Here is a 22,393-nt window from a genome sequence, read left to right on the forward strand (position 1 = left end):
ACAGGGGGTGGCGCCCCAACTCCCCCATCAGCCCTGCTGTGAGCCCCACCAGGGGCTGCACCTAGGGATTGGGCCTACCCTCTGCCACCGAGGAGCAGGCCTAAGCCAGCAGGTTGTTATTTCCCGAGGGGTCCCAGACTGCGAGAGGGCACAGGCCGGGCTGAGGAACTCCCCCTTCCCCCCCCGAGTGCACAAATTTTTGTGCACCGGGCCTCTAGTATTAAATATTAATACTGAACCAATTTTAATTCCCCAATTTTGAGAATTGTACTACAGTTCCTTTTTCTTAGGAATTACACACTAAAGTATTTAGGAGTGAAGAGGCACCATGTCTACAACTTACAAATGCTTCATATATTATACATATTATATATATTATATGGTATATTTGATATGTCTAATGGTACTATAACAATTATAATATATTCAAACTTTGATGGTAGCTGTAACAGTGGATATAAAAATGATGTCTGTCTAAATTTTTAGGACCAAATCCTATCTAATAAGGAGGTAATATGCAAATTGACCATCACTCCAATACACAAGATGGCCACCCCTATGTGGACACAAGATGGCCAGCAGGGGAGGGCAGTTGTGGGCAATCAGGCCAGCAGGGGAGGGCAGTTGGGGGGGGACCAGGCCATCAGGGGAGGGCAGTTGGGGGTGATCAGGCCTGCAGGGGAGGGCATTTTGGGGATACCAGGCCTGCAGGGGAGGGCAGTTGGGGGTGACCAGGCCAGCAAGGGAGGGCAGTTAGGGGTGACAGGCCAACAGGGGAGGGCAGTTGGAGGTGATCAGGCCTGCAGGGGAGGGCATTTTGGGGATACCAGGCCTGCAGGGGAGGGCAGTTGGGGGTGACCAGGCCAGCAAGGGAGGGCAGTTAGGGGTGACCGGGCCATCAGGGGAAGGCAGTTGGGGGTGATCAGGCCTGCAGGGGAGGGCAGTTAGGGGGGACCAGGCCTGCAGGGGAGGGCAGTTAGGGGCAATCGGGCCAGCAGGGGAGCATTAGGCATTGATCAGGCTGGCAGGGGAGTGGTTAGGGGGTGATCAGGCTGGCAGGCAGAAGCAGTTAGGGGCAATTAGGCAGGCAGGAAGGCAAGTGGTTGGGAGCCAGCAGTCCTGGATGGTGAGAGGGATCCCAGATTGGAGAGGGTGCAGGCTGGGCTGAGGGATACAACTCCCCCCGCCCCCCCCCCGGCCCCCCCCCCCACCACCCTGTGCATGAATTTCATGCACTTTGCCTCTAGTATAGTGATAAAATTGAAAAATTCACAAAAGCTATCAATTATATAGCTAGAGTATGAATGATAACTTGTTCATTTGGGTGTTGTTCAAAGAGCTGGCATTTCGATAGTTTGAGTATGTAAAACTCAACAGTGCTGGCTTTAACCTACAAAATTTGCTTAAAAGTTAATTAGATGCCAAGAAACAGAGTTTAAGATACTATATATATTTTCATCACACAAATGTGATTCAAAAATATTTTTCTTTAATAAAGATTTTACATGTCATGAGTTTAATGGAAAATAATAAAAATGTTTTATAAATAGTCCAGTTAATACATTTTTACTATTTATGTTTCAGATCATATAATTTTTCTTCAAAATCTGTACATATTCTCGTGACGTTTTCAAAAGTAAATCTTGATATGAATTTGACTGGTCAACTAATCCTACAGGATAAGCTCTATAGGATTCAGATTCAAATTCAGCAGCATCTGGAAAAAAAGAAAGAATTATATTCTTTACCTAAACTATAAATAAGTAAAAGTGTTAAGAAGAAGACAAACATCTATATATTACTACAGTACATAACATAAGATTTATTATGAAATATAATTTGCCCATGGTTGCACACTGAATTGGTTGATATTGTGGTTATCAAAGCTTCTAGTTTTCTTGTCCTTCATTCATTTATTCAACAACATGCACTAAGGTAGTATGACAAGCGCTGGAGTTACAAGACAAAGATGACAGAGTCAAACTGAAAAGACAGATAAGTAAGCAGTTTCCACTCAGAGTCGTATATACTGCAAAAAAACACAAACAGGACACCACTGGAGCACACAGAAGGAACATCTCAGTTTTGTGTCAATCTTGTTGGCTTTTTGGTGGAGGGATTGGTAAGTTCATACCTGAAGGACAAGGAAAAAGTATGCCAGAAAGCGAAATGCAGCAGATGCCAAGATTAGAGGTGAGGATGAGCACTGTAGAATTATAAATAGTCCAGTTTGCTAGATGCTAGAGCAAAGGGCAGAGTAGGGTAAGTAGAAATAAGACTGAATTATGTGGCAAGAACTAAATGGATTATGGTATTTTTACTCCATGCAAAGGAATCTGGAGATTTTCCTGAGGGTAAAAGGTAAAAAAATGACAAAGTCAATGCCTGGAGATCTAAATGTCACCCGTCGGGTGATAGCTGTATGAACTGTAACTGCTTGACCAAGTATTACATCACTAGTGAAAACATGAGAAGTGGATGAAGCCCAGTTTTCTGACAGTTTCAGTGTGTATGTTGACAGTTCCATAGGGATGGCAGAGGAAAGGAAGGGGACAGCCAGAAATGAAAAGAGATACATGGACTTTTGAAATTTTTAAAAAGCTATGGAATGTGATGAATAAATGCAGAATAAGTGTATTCTTCCTTATGAATATTTATGCTTTCACATTTTTCATTCATTATGTATAAGAAAACATTTAATGCAGTATTATGTTACCCAAACATGGAAATAAATGTCACTTACTGTTTACAGTTTATTTCAGAAATCAATGCTACCCAATTCGATTAATAAATTTTGGCAACATACCTTCTTTTAGTTCTCTAGTTAGAGTTTTTTCAAAGTCCTGCTGCATCTGCAATAAGTTAAATATTATTTGTTGTATTTAAGTAAAACATGAGACATTATTATAGGAATGATAAACAGCCTATGAAAGGTATCCCTTAGAGACCGGACCTAACTTGGGGATTACATAAATAGAAAAATAATCACATAACTAAAATAAAATTCTTACTTACTATAATTTTAGATAATGGAAACATGTATGTGTAGTGCTATTTAGATTAATCTGATAAAAATTATAATTAATATTGGTCTATTGCATAAACCTGATCTCACTGGTACAAAGAAGCTTAAACATGTCAAGCCATATTTTACACATAATGCATAACTTTAAAATTCTTAGTAAAACTGCCCTTTATAAAAATTTAATCAGAGACTTCCTGGCAAGATGGCAGTGTAGGTAAATGTAGTACTCGAATCCTCCCACAACCACATCAAAACTACAACTAAACTACAGAACAACCGTCATTCAGAACTGCCTGAAATCTATCTGAATGAAAGTTCTTCAACCAGGGATTTAAATAAGAAGCCACATTGAGACTGGTGGGAGGGGAGGACAGTGGAAACAGGTTGGTCCCACACCTACATGTGTAGGATAAAAACCAGCAGAGATATCTTGGCTACCGAGGTCCCCCCGAGGAGTGAGGGATCCCAGCCCCACACCAGGTACCCCAGCTCAGGGTTCAAGTGCCAGGAAGAGAAATCCCCATAACTTCTGGCTATAACAACCAGCAGGGATTGTGGCTGAGGAAGACTGAGGGCTGCTGGGAGTCCCAGGCAGTTCCTCTTAAAGGGACCATGCACAGACTTATGCTGGACTCACAGCCTCTGAGCTTTAGTGCTGTGGCAGCAGCTCCATATGAGGAAGAACTGAATTGTCTGGCATCAGGGCAAGAGCTGGAGACGCAGCTTTCTGCCAGACAAAACTGCTGGCAGAGGCCATTGTTCCTATTCTAAGACCCACCCCGCTCTCCCACTGGCACAGAGAGGGCAGGCAGGCATCATATATGAGGCTCCATCAACCAGGCTTGCACTGTTTGCATGTCCTGGCGATCCCCCAAGACCCCACCAAAACCAACATGTGGCACCACCCAAGCTGTTTGCAGAAAGGGAAGGGGGAAGGGAAAGGAAAATAGGGCAGTTCTATTCCCTAAGCAGAAAAGCCAGCAGTCTCAAGGCTTGGCAAGATAAAGTGCTTCTCATGAGTTCTGGGAAGGCCACAACAAAGGAAAAAGGGACCTTGAGAATGAATCTGTAGCAAAATATTCAGCAAAGGAATTTTGAAACCTACAGACAGGAGGGTATATAACACCTCGGACCCCCACCCAACTCACTCTTCAGATTAGCTGAGAGCCCAGAGCCCTCTGCACTTCATATGCCAGATGTATAGGCTTGTTTGCTTTGCTTCTTTAATAAAGGTGCATGTTTTAATTGCTTTAATAAATTGGCTTTACACAGTGCAGTCAAGGTCTCTCATATTAATTCATTTATATGAGAAGACAAGGATTGAGGTTGGGGACAGCCCTCTCCCACTGACTCAGGGCTGTCCAGTACACCTCTCTGGTGTCTGTGAGAGGTGCCTCTAACAAAACAAATTCTGGAGCTAAAGAAGTCAATAAATGAGATGAAGAATGGATATATTAATAACAATGACACACAGTGAAAACTAGTTGCTATTTCAAGCCTCCCTATCACTGCCATCTTAGTCATCAGTCATTCAAGGGCTAACAAGGTATACAGACATAGTGAACTTCATTTTAAAAATTCACAGATAAAAAATAAATGTAAAAAATTTTTAATTCAAATATTTCCTTAGTTTAACTATATAGAAAATGTAAAACTGCTCAGTAACACATTTGATAAAAATTGAAATAAAAATGCTATAAGTAAAATAGCAATTAAGAATGTTTTTTCCCATTAAGATGATGGCAAAAATTCTCACTTAAAAACAGAAATTAATCCTTTTAATGTTACAAGTTTATTTAATTCATAAAAGGATTTATCTCAGTTTCATTTAAATAACTAACATCCATATATGGATAAGTGCTTGGATGTCAATCATTCACTTATGCTTAGGGGTGAAAAACCAGGGTGCAGCAAAACTTTAAAATTGTTATGAACCATCACCAAACTAAAACCCATTAGAAAGTACGCTAAAGCATCTCCAAGCATTGATCAATAGGCAATAATACTTAATTTCTAAAATAAAACTTTAATGCAGCTTTTCAAGAAATTTAAAATGTATCACTTTAGTCACATTTATTAATAAAGTTAACGATAGGTATTTCTTATAAATGACAGGTCCAGGGACTTAAAAAAGACTGTAAAATTTCTGTCTCCTTTCTATGTAAGCAAAATAATGAAGACCTTTACTTAGTGTGCATTAGTCAATTAAACAACTCAATTTCACCAAATTAAATGCAAGAATTGTATAAAAAATCTGAAACCCAAGGGAAAAAAGATAATTTAACGAACCTTGATCAAGTAAGTCTCTATGCTGTTATTTGAAATCCGTGGCCTTGAGGTAGGATTCACCATGTTTTCTCTTGGAAGAGAATGTCCATAGAGTACAAAACTATTATTAAAGTTTCCAACACCAGGTGTCTCCAGGACTGGCCTCGTATTAGGAACACTGAGTAAAGATCTGTTCTGCTGTTTCTGCAGGAGAAGTTCGGTGCTGACCTCTGCTAGCCTCTCATTAGTCCTGTGGAGATTGAAAAGAAATGCTTAGTACTTACCTTTTCCCTAAGTGACTTACATTTTTTTAAGTTGCCACAATAGTAAATGGAATTTCCCATTAAACAGGATTTTAACACTGAAAATGTGTCAGAGCAGAACTACTATATGTAAGAATAGGTTCTAAATTGTTCTAGAGAAATACCTGTGTGGAATGGGGGTTCCTAACTAACAAGTAATCTAAAGTACAGAGGAGAGAGAAATGACTATTAGTGATGTAAATGGCTCATCAAATAATACTTGCTGCCTCTTGGAAGGGCTATCCTCAGAGATTCTTGAAGATGCCCTTGGACACATTTAGTGAAGCAGTTTAGAGATTAAAAAAACACCTCTCTAAGATATTGTCAAGCATTTGCTTTCATCACCCTTGTACAATACACTCATTACCTTGGAGATTTTAGGCATTTTGCCAATGCATAATTTAGAACAACAACCTCTAAGGCAGAACAAGATAGCTGAGTTCATTGGTTCCCAACCTGGGGCACACACCCCACAGGGGGACAATTCGAGAATGAATTATTAACAGTGAATTTTTTGCATTTCTTATGGTTCTAGCGACCTAATATACAGTATATAAATATACACTGACATATTTATGCATTTCAGTTCTCTATTTGTATGTTTTGAAACTTATTTGCTATTTTTTATATCACTTCATATTATTATTTTTTAACAATTTTTTAGTGATTTCTTCTTCAATACTTCAACTGTCCTTTCATTCTTTTTTTTTCTTTCATTGATGCCATATTCTTTGGAAGCTTGTTTAGACCAAGTTAATGGCCTTTTAGGCTTCCTCCACATGAATAAAAGTTCACTTTTTGAATAATAAGAATTATATGTCACAGGGGGTGGAGGGCATCAGGATTTTAGAGATGCTTAGGTGGGGCATAGCCAAAAAAAAGTTGGGAACCACTGGCTTAGCTGGTGATCAAAATGAATGAAAATAGTTCTGGAGGCAATCAGCATATAACATTGTTTCCAAGGCATTAGAGGTGGGATCTGCCCTTTGTCTTCCATATCCCCCTCAGACAGACCACCTTATTACTTTTAGCCACTTTGTTAATTATACTGCCCTTCACCCTGATGTTAATCTTTCCCTATTTAACACATATATCTCTATGTAAGGATAGTTTTCTCAAGGTGCCCTTTAGTGATAATAACAAAGATCACAATCAAGAAAGTAAATTTGCCAAATGCCAGAATGTGTCCAATACTTAACCCTTTGGGTTTAAGTTATTAACTTCAAAAAAATAGTTAAACTCGTTAATATTTCTATTAGGGGAATTCTGACAATTTTATAATAACATTGCTGTCTAAATAATAAAACTTTCAAAGCACTTAGCTTAAAGACTAGTAGATCAGGTTAGCTACATGAAAATATTAAGGGGAAAAAACATAAAGGCAAATAATAACAAAAATGAGGGAGAGACGCAAACTGTTCTGAACAAAGATTTGAAGGATAAGTTCATTTACTAACATCATTTTCCAAAATTATACTACTTAGTTTGCATGTTCTACTAATCTCATGAACCTGGTTCGATAAAAATTATGCTTTAGAAACTAATTAATGAGGTAAATTTATTTTCTCTGATTCTGCCTTTTGTCTTCCACACCTGTGTTTTGACTTACTTGTTTAGTGTATTTGCCAATGATTTTCTACCTTCTAATTCTTCTAGGTAGAGTTGCTTATATTTTTCCAAACCTATTTCTTTAGAATCTTGGGAAGTTTTCATTTTGAAGAGTTCATATTCCAGGTCTTTAATTCTGAGTTCCAACTGACTTCTTATTGAAGTATTATGATTCTCTCTTAACTGCTCTAGATTTTCTTGAGATGCTGCTTGTGTCTAAAGCAATAAGAAGGATATATTTTTAAAATAAGTATAATCTGAATAATTAAATTTGTTTCCTTTATTTTGAGTCAATGATTAAGGGAGCACCTTTAAACATGAAAAAAAGCTTAAGTTTAAAAAATTTAATATCAAAGTTAACAAAACTAAATCTACATTATAAAAATAAAGTCTGTCTTTTATTAGTACTCATACATTTGGATAATTCAAGACTAATAGAATCAATTTAAAATTTTAAAAATTGAACAATATAACTTAACTAGAGGCCCAGTGCACGAAATTCATGCACTGGGGGGGGGAGGTTCCCCCTCAGCCTGGCCTGTGCCCTCTCTCAGTCCAGGACCCCTCAGCAGACATCCCTCTTGCAGTCTGGGACCCCTCGCTCCTTACCACTCGGCTCGCTGTTCCTTAGTGCTGCCGCAGAGGCGGAAGAGGCTCCTGCCACTGCCGATGCACTCGCCAGCCATGAGCCTGGTTTCTGGCTGAGCAGCACTCCCCCTGTGGGAACACACTGACCACCAGGGGGTAGCTCCTGCATTGAGTATCTGCCCCCCCAGTGATCAGTATGCATCATAGCAACCAGTCGTCCTGGTCGTTCTGCCATAACGGTCGCTTAGGCTTTTATTATATAGATAATGGTATAATTTTTAAATTACATGTTTTTCTTTTCTTCCTATTAGTCTTGTTTTACATTCATTGGTCTTAAAAATAAAATGATCCTTTAATAAAAACCATTCTGAAAGATTAATTTGGTGATAATGATGAAAATGTAAATATTGGAAGGAGAAACAAAAGCCACCTTCCTTCCAGAAACCTACAAAACAAACTGCTATTAAGGGAAGTAGGAAAATACATACAATGTAATTTACAGTGAAATGAATTAAAGCACATTAAGATCAATAAATTAACCTGTAAAAATAGATTGACTTCTTTTAATTTTTCTACTACATCCTGTCTTGCTCTTTCTTCAATCTTCCGTTTATACTGTTCTACTTCACCAAATTCTACCACATTCATTTCCAAAAGTCTATTGAGGTTTACTACTTCTTGTTTCCACTTCTTTTTTTCATTCTCTAGCTTTTCACATTTCTTTTGTATTGCTTTCATAGATAATAACTCCTGTTGAAGAAATTTATTTTTTTCATCCAGATGTATACACTTTGAAGATGCACTTTCCAGTTTTGCTGTAAGATCATCATTCTGCAAGAATAAAATAATATAGTTTGGTTATGAAGGTGTAGACTAAGAACAGTCTAACTCAACACCAGTATCAAATTTTGAAACAAATTCAGTTGCAATCAAATGTTATCTGTACTGTAGTAGAGTCTTAGAATGTGGAATTTTGAATTATTCAAGATTAAGACCAAAGTTAAAACCATCAGGAGTCACAAAAATATAATTACTGTCATCTTTGCCACACAATGTGTACACTTGATTTTATACTCTTTTTTCTATGGCTGTTTCATGTCTTTCCTCCACAAAATGACTATAAGTCACCTCTTAGTAGAAAGTCTTTACCTCTTCCCCAATATTAATTCTCCATAGTTTTTAAAGACGTTTTAGGGATAGCATATTGAGATATTTAGACCTGAATAAATAAATGCCTCCCCAAATAAGACTTTCAAAATAAGACTTTAATTAATGAATCTTGTAAATACAGATTCTAATGTCATAGACTGAACTACCAAGGTTTGATGCTAAGTTAAATTGTATTCCAAGAAGAAATGATTACCAGAGTTAAATAGAAATCACATTTGCCACTATAAAAGTTTAGTGAGATGAGCCATACATTTTTAAGAAAAATAACAATAAAAAGGCTTAGTTTAGTAGTGCTATCTTGAAATTGTTATTTTCCACAAAATAAGAGAACATACTAAACAACAACAACACAACAAAAACTTGCTGGAAATTCAGTCCTGACTTTGGGAAAACTACTTTCTTTAGATATGATGATGATTTGGCCAGACAAGGTGAATGTTGTGGAGTTTCTAAAAGACATCTACAAATTCTTTGGCACTTCTCCATGAAATAGGTGCTGGCCTTAGTACTAATGGTTTCTAGTGAATAGAATAGGGTGGCACTGCTGTGTGACTGCTATGTCTGGTGATACTCTCTCCCTCTAGGGAAGCTCACCCTGAGAACCCAGCAACCATCTTGTAAAGAACGAAGCAGCCCAGGCCACATAGCCAGTCCTCGTATAGGTATCCAGCTGAGACTGCCCCAGCGAACGACCCAGCAAGAAGCCTGCTGCACCTGATAGGTGAATGAACAAGCCTTAAGATGATTCCAGGTCCGAGTTTCAAGTCATCCCAGCTGATGGCAAGTCGAAAAGAAATGAGCTGGCCTTACTGAGCCTGGCCTCACTGCAGATTTGTGAACAAAATTAATGCTGTTTTGAGCTACTAGCTTTGGAGGTTTTTTATTTAGCAGCAGTCAATAACTGGCACAGATACTGACATTAAAAATAGAGTATTAACACTAAAAGAGGAAAAAAACACACACATGTGGGGGTACCTTTGAACAGGAGGCAGGTGGAACCTGAGATAATGTAGAGAAGCATGAGAATGAAATCCAAAGGGCCTCCAAGAAAGTGAGTGGAGGCCAGAAGGCCCCTAAAGAGGCTGACAGCAAGGGCTTCTAGGTAAGTGAACAAAATGACACTGAAACGAGGATGATAGGGATTCTCACCATGAAGCAGCTGAAAGTGAAATTGATGAGAAAGATAAGCTAAAGAAAGACTATCCTATATAATAAAAGCCTAATATGCTAAGTGCCCCGTCGTTCAGATAGCCATTAAACCAATCAAAGCACGATATGCTAAGGCCGCTCAACTGCTCGCTATGATGTGCACTGACCACCAGGGGACAGAGTGTTGACCGGTCGACCAGTCGCTATGACTGGCACTGATCACCAGGGGGCAGATGCTCCGACTGGTAGGTTAGCTTGCTGCTGGTGTCTGGCCGATCAGGACTGAGCGAGATGGGCCAGATACATCCTAGAGCCCTCCCATGGTCCCTCCCTGGCTGGCCAACTTCCCGCATCCCTCCCAGGCACCAATCGTGCACCAGTGAGGTCTCTTGGCCTGGCCTGCACCTTCTTGCAATCCGGGATCCCTTGGGGGATGTTAGAGAGCTGGTTTTGGCATGATCCCACAGGCCTGGCTGAGGGACCCCACTGGTGCACGAATTCATGCACCAGGCCTCTAGTTAAATATAAAAGAACCAGGACTTACGGTTTCAAATATCCATTTTCCATTTATAGCTTCTCCCACATGTCCAATAGTCAAATAATTTTAAAATAAACAAATGGCTTCTGGACTAACATCAAATCCAGGGTGCTTCCTGGAAAACAGTCTAAGGATGACTAAGCAAGACTATAAAACCCTTAAGATCTCAGAGAGATTTATGTGGTGCCTCACATTCCTCTAAGGATTTTCAGAATGTAAGAATTTTAAAGGCATTGTCCTCCAGGAAGCCCAAGCTATCTGAAAACCATTTATGAAAGTGGCTTTTCTAATGGCATGAACCCAATAAAATTCACAGGAAACTCAAAGCTTCTAAGAGAACTGTAGTAGCAAAACCCTGTTTACTAGCTTGGACTAAAGGAGACCAAGACCATAAAGACCTGTGGGTGTTAGATGTTCTACAGGGAGGAAGCAGGCTAAGAAAAGAGCTGCAAGCACAGGTCACTTCTTATGAAAAGGACAGAACAAAGAGCTCAGAGGGAACAGCCACGGCCATGGAGAATCATTCCATGTTCAGAACTAAGTTTTCCTTTCCTCAGTGAGGAAACAGAGAAAATTTTGAAATCATTTTAAATCTCAGTAGTAAAACAAATGCAGTGTTTTTTGGCACCATTTAAATACAATTTCTCCTCTACCGTACTTCAAACTTGTCTGTATTGGAGGGTAAGACCACCTCATCTTTATGTTATACTGCAATACTTCTCCATAGCACACAAATTTGCTTTAAAATTTTGACATTTCAAATTGAGAGATTTCCAAAGAGGAAAGGTGACAGTCTGGATTTTAATCTTTTCCTCCCTAGGCAGTAAAATCTATCAATGAGTCTATGGATTAGGAGTTAAACATAGTGAAATAGATGACTAAGTCAAATTAACATAAGAAACATTCAAACCTGTAAATAATTTTTGTAAATTTGTTTGAGCCAGGAAGCAGAATCTCAACGCATTGAGACAATGCTCCTGAGAAAGGTGGTTTTTCACCTATTTTTATAAATTACCATAAAAGGTAGAGACATAACTGGGTTACATGTAATCCATTGGTGATAGAATAGGGAGACAGGAGAAATCAAAGGCTAGGGGGGACCTCTGGGATTGGGTAAAAAGTAAAATGATAGACACAAGCTTCTTTTACATAGGTGGGTACAGGATAGTTAAGTCAACAATTAACATGATAACAATAATCCTATATAATAAAGAACTAATATGCAAATGGTTATCATGCCATCATGGTCATCACACCGTCATACCATAATGGCTCAGACACTCAACACTGGGGAGAGAGGGATGGGGACCAGCCAGGCTGTGGCCCAGGAGAGGGATAAGCCACACGCCCCGCGGTTCTGGGTGCCAGTAGCTGTGCCTGTGCCTGCAGCCCAGGAGAGGGACAATCTGCATGCCCCACGGTCCCCATGGTCCTGGGTGCCAGCGGCTGTGCCTGTGGCCCAGAAGAGGGACAAGCCACCTGCCCACAGTCCCAGGCACCAGTGGCTGTGCCTGCAGCCCAGGAGAGGGACAAGCCATCTGTCCACGGTCCCCTGTGGCTGTGGCCAGCCTGGGAGAAGCCAGCCCGGGGTTCTGGGTGCCTGTGGCCGGCCAGAGGGAGGGAAGCCCGGGTGCCTGCAACCAGCCAGAGGAGAGAATCCTGAGTCCCAGGTGTGGGGTGAGGCAGAGGCAGTTAGGGGCGATCAGGTCAGCAGGAAAGCAGTTAGGGGCGATCAGGCCAGTAGGGGAGCAGTTAGGGGTGATCAGGCAGGCAGGCAGAGGTGGTTAGGAGCAATCAGTCAGGAAGACAGAGGGGTTAGGGACGATCAGGCAAGCAGGAAGGCGAGTAGTTAGGAGCCAGCGGTCCTGGATTGCGAGAGGCAGTTGGACATCCCCCGAGGGTGTGGGCCGGGCTGAAGGACTGCCTCCCCCTCTACACCCCCCCTGTGCACAAATTTCATGCACCAGGCCTCTAGTAATGAGATAATTTGTGGTCTCCACCCTGAGGGGTCCGAAAAAAGGGAAGTTACAAGTTACCCTGACATTCCAAAGATATGTTATTTAGATGCAAAAAGACATTAGGCTCAGTTAAGATCAAAATTGATCCTTGTCAGGGAAGATACCAGGCATGACTAAGATATGACTACCCACCATACCTGCTTTTAGTTAAAGTTTAATTTCAGACCATTCTTTGTGGTTACTTTAGGTCTCTGAGTTTGCAAGGCCACCATGCAGGCCTTTCCTGAGCTAGTCAGGTTAGCATGTGGCCCCTTTTCATCCAGTCAGCAGATCCTGTTACCAGGATTTAATGGAAATGGGAGTGAAGTGGGAGGCACTGGGTTAGAGATTAAACTTTTGCATGGAGAAAAAAGGAGTAGATATTACCTTTGTAAGCCTACTTTTCCATCACATCACAGAGTCAGCAAAACATAAGCTGGCCACAGACTTTATCAAGAAGCAAAAAAAATCTTCACAAAAGTAGAGTTAAAAACATTCCACTACACTGACTTTTTATTATCACTAGAGGCCCAGTGCACAGATTTGTGCATGGGGGGGGGGGGGGTCCCCTCAGCCGGGCCTGCACCCTCTTGCAATCCAGGACCACTTGGGGGAAGTCTGACTGCCGGTTTAGTCTAGGCCTGCAGGGACTGGGCCTAAACAAGCAGTCAGACATCCCCTGAGGGATGCAGCAGTGCGCCAAGAAGCAGGCGGCCAGGGAGGAGCCAGAGCCCACGTCGCACCGCTCACGCACATCCCATTCCGCTGTGCCTGCCACCACAGCTTGGTAGCGCTGCCGCAGAGTTGGAAGAGGCTCCCGCCACCACTGCGCTTGCCAGATGTGAGCCCGGCTTCTGGATGAGCAGGCACTCCCCGGGAATGCACTGACCACCAGGGGGCAGCTCCTGCATTGAACGTCTGCTCCCTGGTGGTCAGTGTGCATCATAGCAACTGGTTGACCAGTCGTTCCAGTTGTAACAGTTTCTTAGCATCTTATATATATAGATACTAGAGGCCTGATGCACAAAATTCATGCAAGGGGCTGGGCCCCCACCACCACTGCGGCTGCCTTGGCCCCTGCCACCGCAGCAGCTGCCTCTGCCTCAGCTGTGGCACTGGGGGCCTCTGCTGCCTCTGCCTCGGCCCCCACCTGCCACTGTGGCTGGGGGCCTCTGCCTCGGCCCCTGCTGCCGTGGCTTCATCCAGAAGGTTGTCCAGTCTAGTAAGCATATTACGCTTTTATTATTATAGATAAAATAACTGGTAATATGCAAAATGACTGGGAAGGAGTTCTCATAAAATTTGATTTGGTACTGGCATAAGGACAGACTTATAGATCAATGAATTAGAAGGGAGAATTCAAAAAATAACCCTCACATTATCACGTAGTGCTTTTCAACAAAGGTGCCAAACAAGTAAATCAGACATGAATAGTCTTTTTTGTTAACAAATTGTACTGGGACAACTGGATATTCACAAGCTAAATAATAAAATTAGACATCTAACTCATAATATACATAAAAATTGCCTCAAAATGTAAATGCTAAAACTACAAAACTCTTTGAAGGAAACATAGATGTGTATCTTCATAACTGGATTTGGATGTCTTTTTAGTTGTGAAACCAAAAGACAGAAATAGATTAACTGGACTTCAAAATCAAAAACTTCTGAGCTTTAATAGACACCATCAAGAAAGTGAAAAGGTGAACTACTGAATGGAAGGATTATTTGAAAATCCTTTATCTAATAAGGAATTTGTAACTAGGATATATAAAGAACTCTTACAATTCAATAATAAAAAATCCAATTAAAATCAGGCGAAGGAATTGAATAGACAGTTCTTCAAAGAAGATATATGAATGGGTAATAAGCACAAGAAAAGATGGTCAATATTATTAGCCACTGGAAAAGTACAAATCAAAACCACAAAAAGATGTCACTTCACACCCATCAGGATGGCTACAATCAAGACAGGCAATGATAGTGTTGGCAAGAATGTGGAGGAATTGGAACTCCCATACACTGCATATGAAAATGTAAAATGGTGCAGCTACTTTGGAAAACAAAAGGTTAAAAATATGAATCAGCAATTCCATTTATAAGTATATTCCTAAGAGAAAGAAAATATATGTTCACATAAAAACTTGGGCATGGACCAGCCAGAGGAGCCATCACAACTGTGAACAGCACCCACCAGAGCAGCTGCTACCAACTGAGGAGCAGCTGCTACCACAACCACCCAAAGAGCAACCGCAGCCCGAGGAGCCACTGCCACCCAAGGAGAAGCCACTGAACGACTCAACATCTAGATATGGCGGTACGATCAAACATGGGTAGACAAAGAAACCCCAAAGGAAAGAAAAGGAGGACTCACCAGAAAAGCAGCTAAGTGATGCAGAGGCATGCAACATGACAGAAAAAGAATTCAGATTAAGGGTCCTAGCGTGCATAAACCAGATGGAGGAAAAAATCAACAACTTATGCAAGAAGCAAGAAGAAACAGATGAAAAAATAAATAAATTATGTAAGAACCAAGAAGAAATGAAAAGTGATATAGCTGCAATAAAAAACAACAGTAGACTAGGAGGAGCGGAGGACTGAATTAGCGAATTAGTAGACAGGGAAACAAAACACACCCAAACTGAACAGCAATTGGAGAAAAAAATTAAAAGACAGGAGGAGAGCCTAAGGGAGCTATGGGACAACATGAAACAAAAAAACATACGAATAATAGGGGTACCAGAACAACAGAAAGAGGAACAAGGGTTAGAAAACCTATTTGAAGAAATAATATCAGAAAACTTCCCAGAGGTGGGGAAGAAAAAAATCACACAAGCACAGAGAGTCCCAAACAAGATGAACCCGAAAAGACCCACAACAAGAGACAATATAATTACCATGGCAAATGTTCAGGACAAAGAGAGAATCTTAAAGGCTGCAAGAGAGAGACAGAAAGTTACATTCAAGGGATCTCCCATTAGATTATCAAATGATTTCTCAACAGAAACACATCAGGCTAGAAAAGAATGGACAGAAATTTACAAAGTGATGCAAAGCAAAGGTCTGAATCCAAGAATACTCTATCCAGCAAGGCTATCATTCAAAATTGAATGGAAAATAAGAAGCTTCACAGACAAAAAAAGGCTAAGGGAGTTTATCACCACCAAGCCAGCAATGCAAGAAATGCTAAAGGGACTGGTGTAAAAAGAAGAAATAAAAAGCTCATAAAGAAAACAGCCACACAAAAAAAGAAATGGCTACAAACAAGTACCTTTCAATAATAACTTTAAATATAAACGGACTAAATGCTCCCACCAAAAGACATTGAGTGGCTGAATGGATAAAAAAACATGACCCATACATTTGCTGTCTACAAGAGACCCACCTCAGAAGAAGGGACTCACACAGACTGAAAGTGAAGGGATGGAAAAATATCTTTCAGGCAAATGGAAAGGAAAAGAAAGCTGGGGTAGCAATACTTATATCGGACAAAATAGACCTCAAAGTGAAGGCCATAACAAGAGATAAGGAAGGCCACTTCATAATACTAAAGGGATCAATACAACAAGAAGATATAACCCTTATAATCATATATGCACCCAATGCAGGAGCACCCAAATACATAAAAAAAACTCCTGGAAGATATCAAAGGAGAGATTGACAACAATACAATCATAGTAGGGGACTTTAATACACCACTGATATCACTGGATAAATCCTCTAGACAAACAATCAGCAAAGAAACAGCAATCCTAAATGACTCACTAAATCAGATGGACTTAATTGACATCTTCAGAACACTTCACCCCAAAGCCACGGAATATACATTCTTCTCAAGGGCTCATGGGACATATTAAAAAATAGACCACATATTGGGTCACAAACAAAGTTTCCCAAATTCAAGAAGATTGAAGTCATAGCAAGCATCTTCTCAGAACACAATGGCATAATATTAGAAAGAAACTACAATAAAAACAACCCAAAATACTCAAACAAAAACAACCCAAAATACTCAAACAACCCAAAATACTCAAACACTTGGAAGCTGAATAGCATGTTATTAAATATTGTTTGGGTTACCAATGAGATCAAAGAAGAAAGTAAAAACATCCTGGAAACTAATGACAATGAAAACACAACAATCCAAAACCTATGGGACACAATGAAAGCAATCCTGAGAGGGAAGTTTATAGCTCTACAGGCCTATCTCAAAAAACAAGAAAAAATGATAGTATATCATCTAACTCTACAACTCAAAGAATTAGAAAAAGAGCAACAAGAAAAGCCCAGAGTGAGCAGAAGAAAGGAGATAATAAAGATTAGAGCAGAAATAAATGACATAGAGACCATAAAAACAATACATAAAATCAATGAAACAAAGAGCTGGTTCTTTGAAAGGATAAACAAGATTGATGAACCTCTAGCCAGGCTCACCAAGAAGCAAAGAGAGAGGACCCAAATAAACAAAATCAGAAATGATAGAGGTGAAATAACAACAGACCCCACAGAAATACAAATGATTGTTAAACAATACTATGGACAACTCTACTCCAACAAATTAGACAACCTGGAGGAAATGGACATATTCCTAGAAAAATACAACATTCCAAAACTCAATCAGGAAGAATATAAAAATCTCAACAGGCCAATAACTATGGAAGAAGTTGAAGCAGTCATCAAAAAGCTTCCAGCAAACAAAAGCCCAGGACCAGACGGCTTCACAGGGGAGTTTTACCAAACATTCAAGGAAGAACTAAAACCTATCCTCCTCAGACTACTACAAAAAATCCAAGAGGAAGGAACACTTCCAAGCTCATTCTATGAAGCCAGCATCACCCTAATACCAAAATCAGGTAAAGACAACACAATGAAAGAGAATTACAGGCCAATATCCCTCATGAACATAGATGCCAAAATCCTCAACAAAATCTTAGCAAATCGGATCCAGCAGTACATCAGAAGGATCATACACCATGACCAAGTAGGATTTATCCCAGGGATGCAAGGATGGTACAATATCCGCAAATCAATAAACGTGATACATCACATAAACAAATTGAAAGAAAAAAACCACATAGTCATATCAATTGATGCAGAAAAAGCATTTGACAAAATCCAACACCCATTTTTGATAAAAACTCTCAGCAAGGTGGGAATAGAAGGATCATACCTCAACATAATAAAAGCCATATATGACAAACCCACAGCCAACATCATACTCAATGGACAAAAACTAACACCATTTCCCCTAAGAACAGGAACAAGACAGGGATGCCCACTCTCACCACTCCTGTTCGATATAGTACTGGAAGTATTAGCCATTGCAATTAGACAAGAAGAAGAAATAAAAGGCATCCAAATTGGAAAAGAAGAAGTAAAACTGTCCTTATTTGCAAATGACATGATATTATACATAAAAAACCCTAAAGACTACATCAAAAAACTATTAGACTTAATAAATGAATTTGGCAATGTAGCAGGATACAAAATTAACGCCAAGAAATCTATGGCATTTCTATACACCGATAGTGAACTTGCAGAAAGAGAGACTAAAAAAATAATCCCATTTACCATCGCACCAAAAAAATTAAGCTACCTAGGAATAAACTTAACTAAGGAGGTAAAAGACCTCTACTCAGAAAACTACAGGACGTTGAAAAAAGAGATAGAGGAAGACATAAAGAGATGGAAGAACATACCAAGTTCTTGGATTGGTAGAATCAACATCATTAAAATGTCCATACTACCCAAAGCAATCTATAAATTCAACGCACTTCCCATTAAAATATCAATGGCATATTTCACAGGCCTAGAACGAACTCTCCAAAAATTCATCTGGAATAAAAAAAGACCCCGAATAGCTGCAGCAATCCTGAGAAAGAACAAAGTAGGTGGGATCTCAATACCAGATATCAAGCTGTATTATAAAGCCACTGTTCTCAAAACTGCCTGGTATTGGCACAAGAACAGACATATAGATCAATGGAATAGAATAGAGAGCCCAGAAATCGGCCTGAACCAATATGCTCAATTAATATTTGACAAAGGAGGCAAGAACATACAATGGAGTCAAGATAGTCTCTTCAATAAATGGTGTTGGGAAAACTGGACGGATACATGCAAGAAAATAAAACTAGACCACCAACTTACACCATACACAAGAATAAACTCAAAATGGATAAAGGACTTAAATGTACGACAGGAAACCATAAAAATTCTAGAAGAATCCAAAGGCAACAAAATTTCAGACATATGCTGAAGCAATTTTTTAACCGATATAGCTCCTAAGGGCATTGGAAACTAAAGAGAAAATGAACAAATGGGACTACATCAAAATAAAAAGCTTCTGCACAGCAAAAGAAACCATCAAGAAAACAACAAGAAAACCCACTGCGTGGGAAAACGTATTTGCGAATGTTATATCTGATAAGGGCCTAATCTCCAAAATTTATAGGGAACTCATACAACTTTACAAAAGGAAGATAAATAATCCAATCAAAAAATGGGCAAAGGACCTAAATAGACACCTTTCAAAAGAGGACATTCAGAAAGCCAAGAGACATATGAAAACTTGCTCAAAGTCACTAATCATCCGAGAGATGCAAATCAAAACAACAATGAGGTACCATCTCACACCTGTCAGAATGGCTATCATCAACAAATCGACAAACGACAAGTGCTGGAGAGGATGTGGAGGAAAAGGAACACTCGTGCACTGCTGGTGGGAATGCAGACTGGTGCAGCCACTATGGAAGGCAGTATGGAGTTTCCTCAAAAAACTAAAAATGGAACTTCCATTTGACCCTGTGATCTCACTTCTAGGAATATATCCCAAGAAACTAGAAACACCAATCAGAAAGGATATATGCACCCAGATGTTCATAGCAGCACAATTCACCATAGCTAAGATCTGGAAACAGCCTAAGTGCCCATCAGTAGATGAATAGATTAGAAAACTGTGGTACATCTACATGATGGAATACTATGCTGCTGTAAAAAAGAAGGAACTCTTACCATTTGCAACAGCATGGATGGAACTGGAGAGCATTATGCTAAGTGAAATAAGCCAGTCAAGGAAAGAAAAACACCACATGATCTCACTCACTCATGGATAATAAAGACCATTATAAACTTATGAACAAAAATAGATAGAGAGGCAGAGCTGCCTCGAACAAACTGTCAAACTACAGCGGGAAAGCCAGGGAGGGTTGAGGGGCGGGAGGGGGCGCGGGTAAGAGATCAACCGAAGGACTTGTATGCATGCATATAAGCATAACCAATGGACATAAGACACTGGGGAGTAGGGGAGGCCGGGGGATTGTTAAGGGCGGGAAAAAAAGGAGACATATGTAATACTCTTTGTAATACTTTAAGCAATAAAACAATTAAAAAAATTTTTTTTTTAAATAAATTAAAAAAAAACTGGATAGAGCCAAAATGAGAAAGAAACAAACAAAAACTTGGGCTTGGATGTTCATAGCAGCATTATTAACAAAGCCAAAAAGTGGTAACAGAAATATCCATCAAATGATGAACACACAGAAAAATGTGGTTGCTCCAGACAATGAAATGTTATTCAGCAATAACAGAAATGAAGTACTGATGATATATGCTCCAAAATATATGTGCCTTAAAAACATTATGCTAATTAAAAGAGGCAGTCAGAAGGACCACATATTGTGTGATTCCACTGACAGGAAATGTGCAGAATAGACAAATCTATAGAGACCAAGAGTACAGTGGTGGTTCCTTAGGACTTGGAAGAGGAGAAAGTGGACACCCTGCACAGGGTTACTTTTTAAGGTGATGCTAACGGGCATAGGGTTATTTTTTAAGGTGATGAAAATGTTCTAAAATTTATTTTTGATGATCATTGTAAAACTCTTTGAATGTAGAAAAAGCCACTGCATTATACATTTTAAATGAGTGAACTGCATGGTATGTGCATTATATCTCAATAAAGCTGTTACCCCCCCAAAATTTTGATTTGGTGCTGGTGCCTGGGGACCTGTAATGAAATGGTATGCTTCTTATCAGGGTTCAAGATAGGAGAGTTAACAATATGCCCTTTTAATAGAAAAGTGATCAGGAAAAAAGCTCTTTTTTACTGATATCAAGTCTATAAAATTAATAGAAAAATCTATATTTCACTGCTCAAAGCATCAAGTGGTATATATTTTCCCAAATTAGGTGATTTGTGGTCCCAAAACTGATTAAAAATTACCTTATGTTTTAATATATTAATCTGAATATCCATTTCAACTTGATTCGGTTTTAAATCTCCAGGGAAACTAAGCTCTTCATTTTCATATAACTTCCTTTTTGTAATTTTTAAGAGTTTCTTAAATCTGCAGAAATGTACAAAATGAGTAAGTCAAATTCTTTAAGGATACATATTTAATAATTATTTAAACAGATATTATGTTCTGTCATATAAATTTATAAATTATATCCTTTCATTTGTCCCAAGTTAATATTGTTTGAAACTATACTACTAAATTATATTATATAATAACATGAAAAAAATTTCATGACATATATGATACAGAGTTAATATTGTAACTACACAGAATTCTTATAAATAAATTAATATTAATTTTAGTATATTAAATAAAACATTAACCTATAATTAAATATCAACTAGAAACCAGAGATCACTATCCAAGGTAAAATAGAAAAGCATAATTACATGTGAATGTTTGAAAAGACACAAAAATACCTACTGACAACAAGAAGAAAAGTACCAACAAAAAACATCAAGGAGGTCATTCAAAATAGAAAGAGAAGCAGGAAAGAAAAATATTTGAAGTCTGAGTTGAACGGAAATTCAGAAAGGGGCAGGGCTCTAGAAGAAAGGAAATCAGAGATAATGTGTAACAGTCTCTTCAACAGACTTTTTTTTAAAATAAAGATTTTAAAGCCATCAACTTTTTTCTTTATATATACATTTTTTATTGATTTCAGAAAGGGAGAGAGAGGGAGAGAGAGAGATAGAAACATTAATGATGAGAAAGAATCATTGATGGGCTGCTTCCTGCCCACCCCACACTGGGGATCAAGCCTGCAATCCAGGCAGGTGCCCTGACCAGGAATTGAACCATGACCTCCTGGTTCATAGGTTGAGGCTCAATCACTGAGCACACCGGCCAGGCTCAAGACTGTTTTAGGAAAAGATACTTGCTAGCACAATCTTAACAAAATGAAAGGGATACAAAACAACTAGAGAAAGACAGTTAAATGAGGGAAAATACTGGTGAGAATGAGAGGACAAACTTAAGTGCTCAGCGAATAAACAGGAAAGAAGCCATGTAGGGACTTCCCAGACACTGGGAAAGACCATTATTATTATTATTGTTATTATTAGTAATTTAATCTTCACCCAAGGATGTTTTTATTGATTTTTAGAGAGAAAGAGGAAAAGAAAGCAAGAGAAACATCCATTAGTTGCCTCCCATGTATACCCTGACTGGGAATCAAACCCGCAATCTAGGTATGTGTCCTGGCCGACAATCTAACCTATAACCTTTTGGTGCATGGGATGAATCTCCTACTAACTGAGCCACCTGGCCAGGGCCTATTTTTTTTTTTTTTTGATAAAAACATGATTACACAACTTTTTAAAGTCATATATACATTTTTGTATATGTGATATATTTTATCACTAAAAATGGAGAAAGAAATGTAAGCCAAGTCAAGATAATGTTTGATGTTGTTAAGCAATGACACAGATATTAAACTATTTGAATGC

At 39.2% G+C, this 22,393-nt stretch overlaps 1 protein-coding gene across 5 annotated transcripts in view; it reads right to left on the bottom strand.

The window, feature by feature from the left end:
- Nucleotides 1-1,510: 1,510 nt before the first annotated feature.
- The window catches only part of LOC139019533 (ankyrin repeat domain-containing protein 26-like), a 110,179-nt gene continuing 89,296 nt past the window's right edge, over nt 1,511-22,393 (bottom strand). For 4 of the 5 annotated variants that reach the window (XM_070428549.1, XM_070428555.1, XM_070428543.1 and 1 more), the window contains 6 exons: nt 20,870-20,993; nt 8,332-8,622; nt 7,205-7,419; nt 5,315-5,543; nt 2,807-2,852; nt 1,511-1,717 (listed from right to left, as the gene is read on the bottom strand). In XM_070428549.1, coding sequence (XP_070284650.1) covers nt 1,581-1,717; nt 2,807-2,852; nt 5,315-5,543; nt 7,205-7,419; nt 8,332-8,622; nt 20,870-20,993 — 1,042 coding nt within the window. In that variant the 3' untranslated portion in view covers nt 1,511-1,580. Of the gene's footprint in view, nt 1,718-2,806; nt 2,853-5,314; nt 5,544-7,204; nt 7,420-8,331; nt 8,623-20,869; nt 20,994-22,393 lie in introns of those variants that run through there. The other variant, XM_070428561.1, reaches the window with a different exon arrangement.

Source organism: Myotis yumanensis, unplaced genomic scaffold (genome assembly GCF_028538775.1).
Source record: "Myotis yumanensis isolate MYYU_CA2020_CCGP unplaced genomic scaffold, mMyoYum1.0.hap1 SCAF_1, whole genome shotgun sequence".
Taxonomy (NCBI): Eukaryota; Metazoa; Chordata; class Mammalia; order Chiroptera; family Vespertilionidae; genus Myotis; species Myotis yumanensis.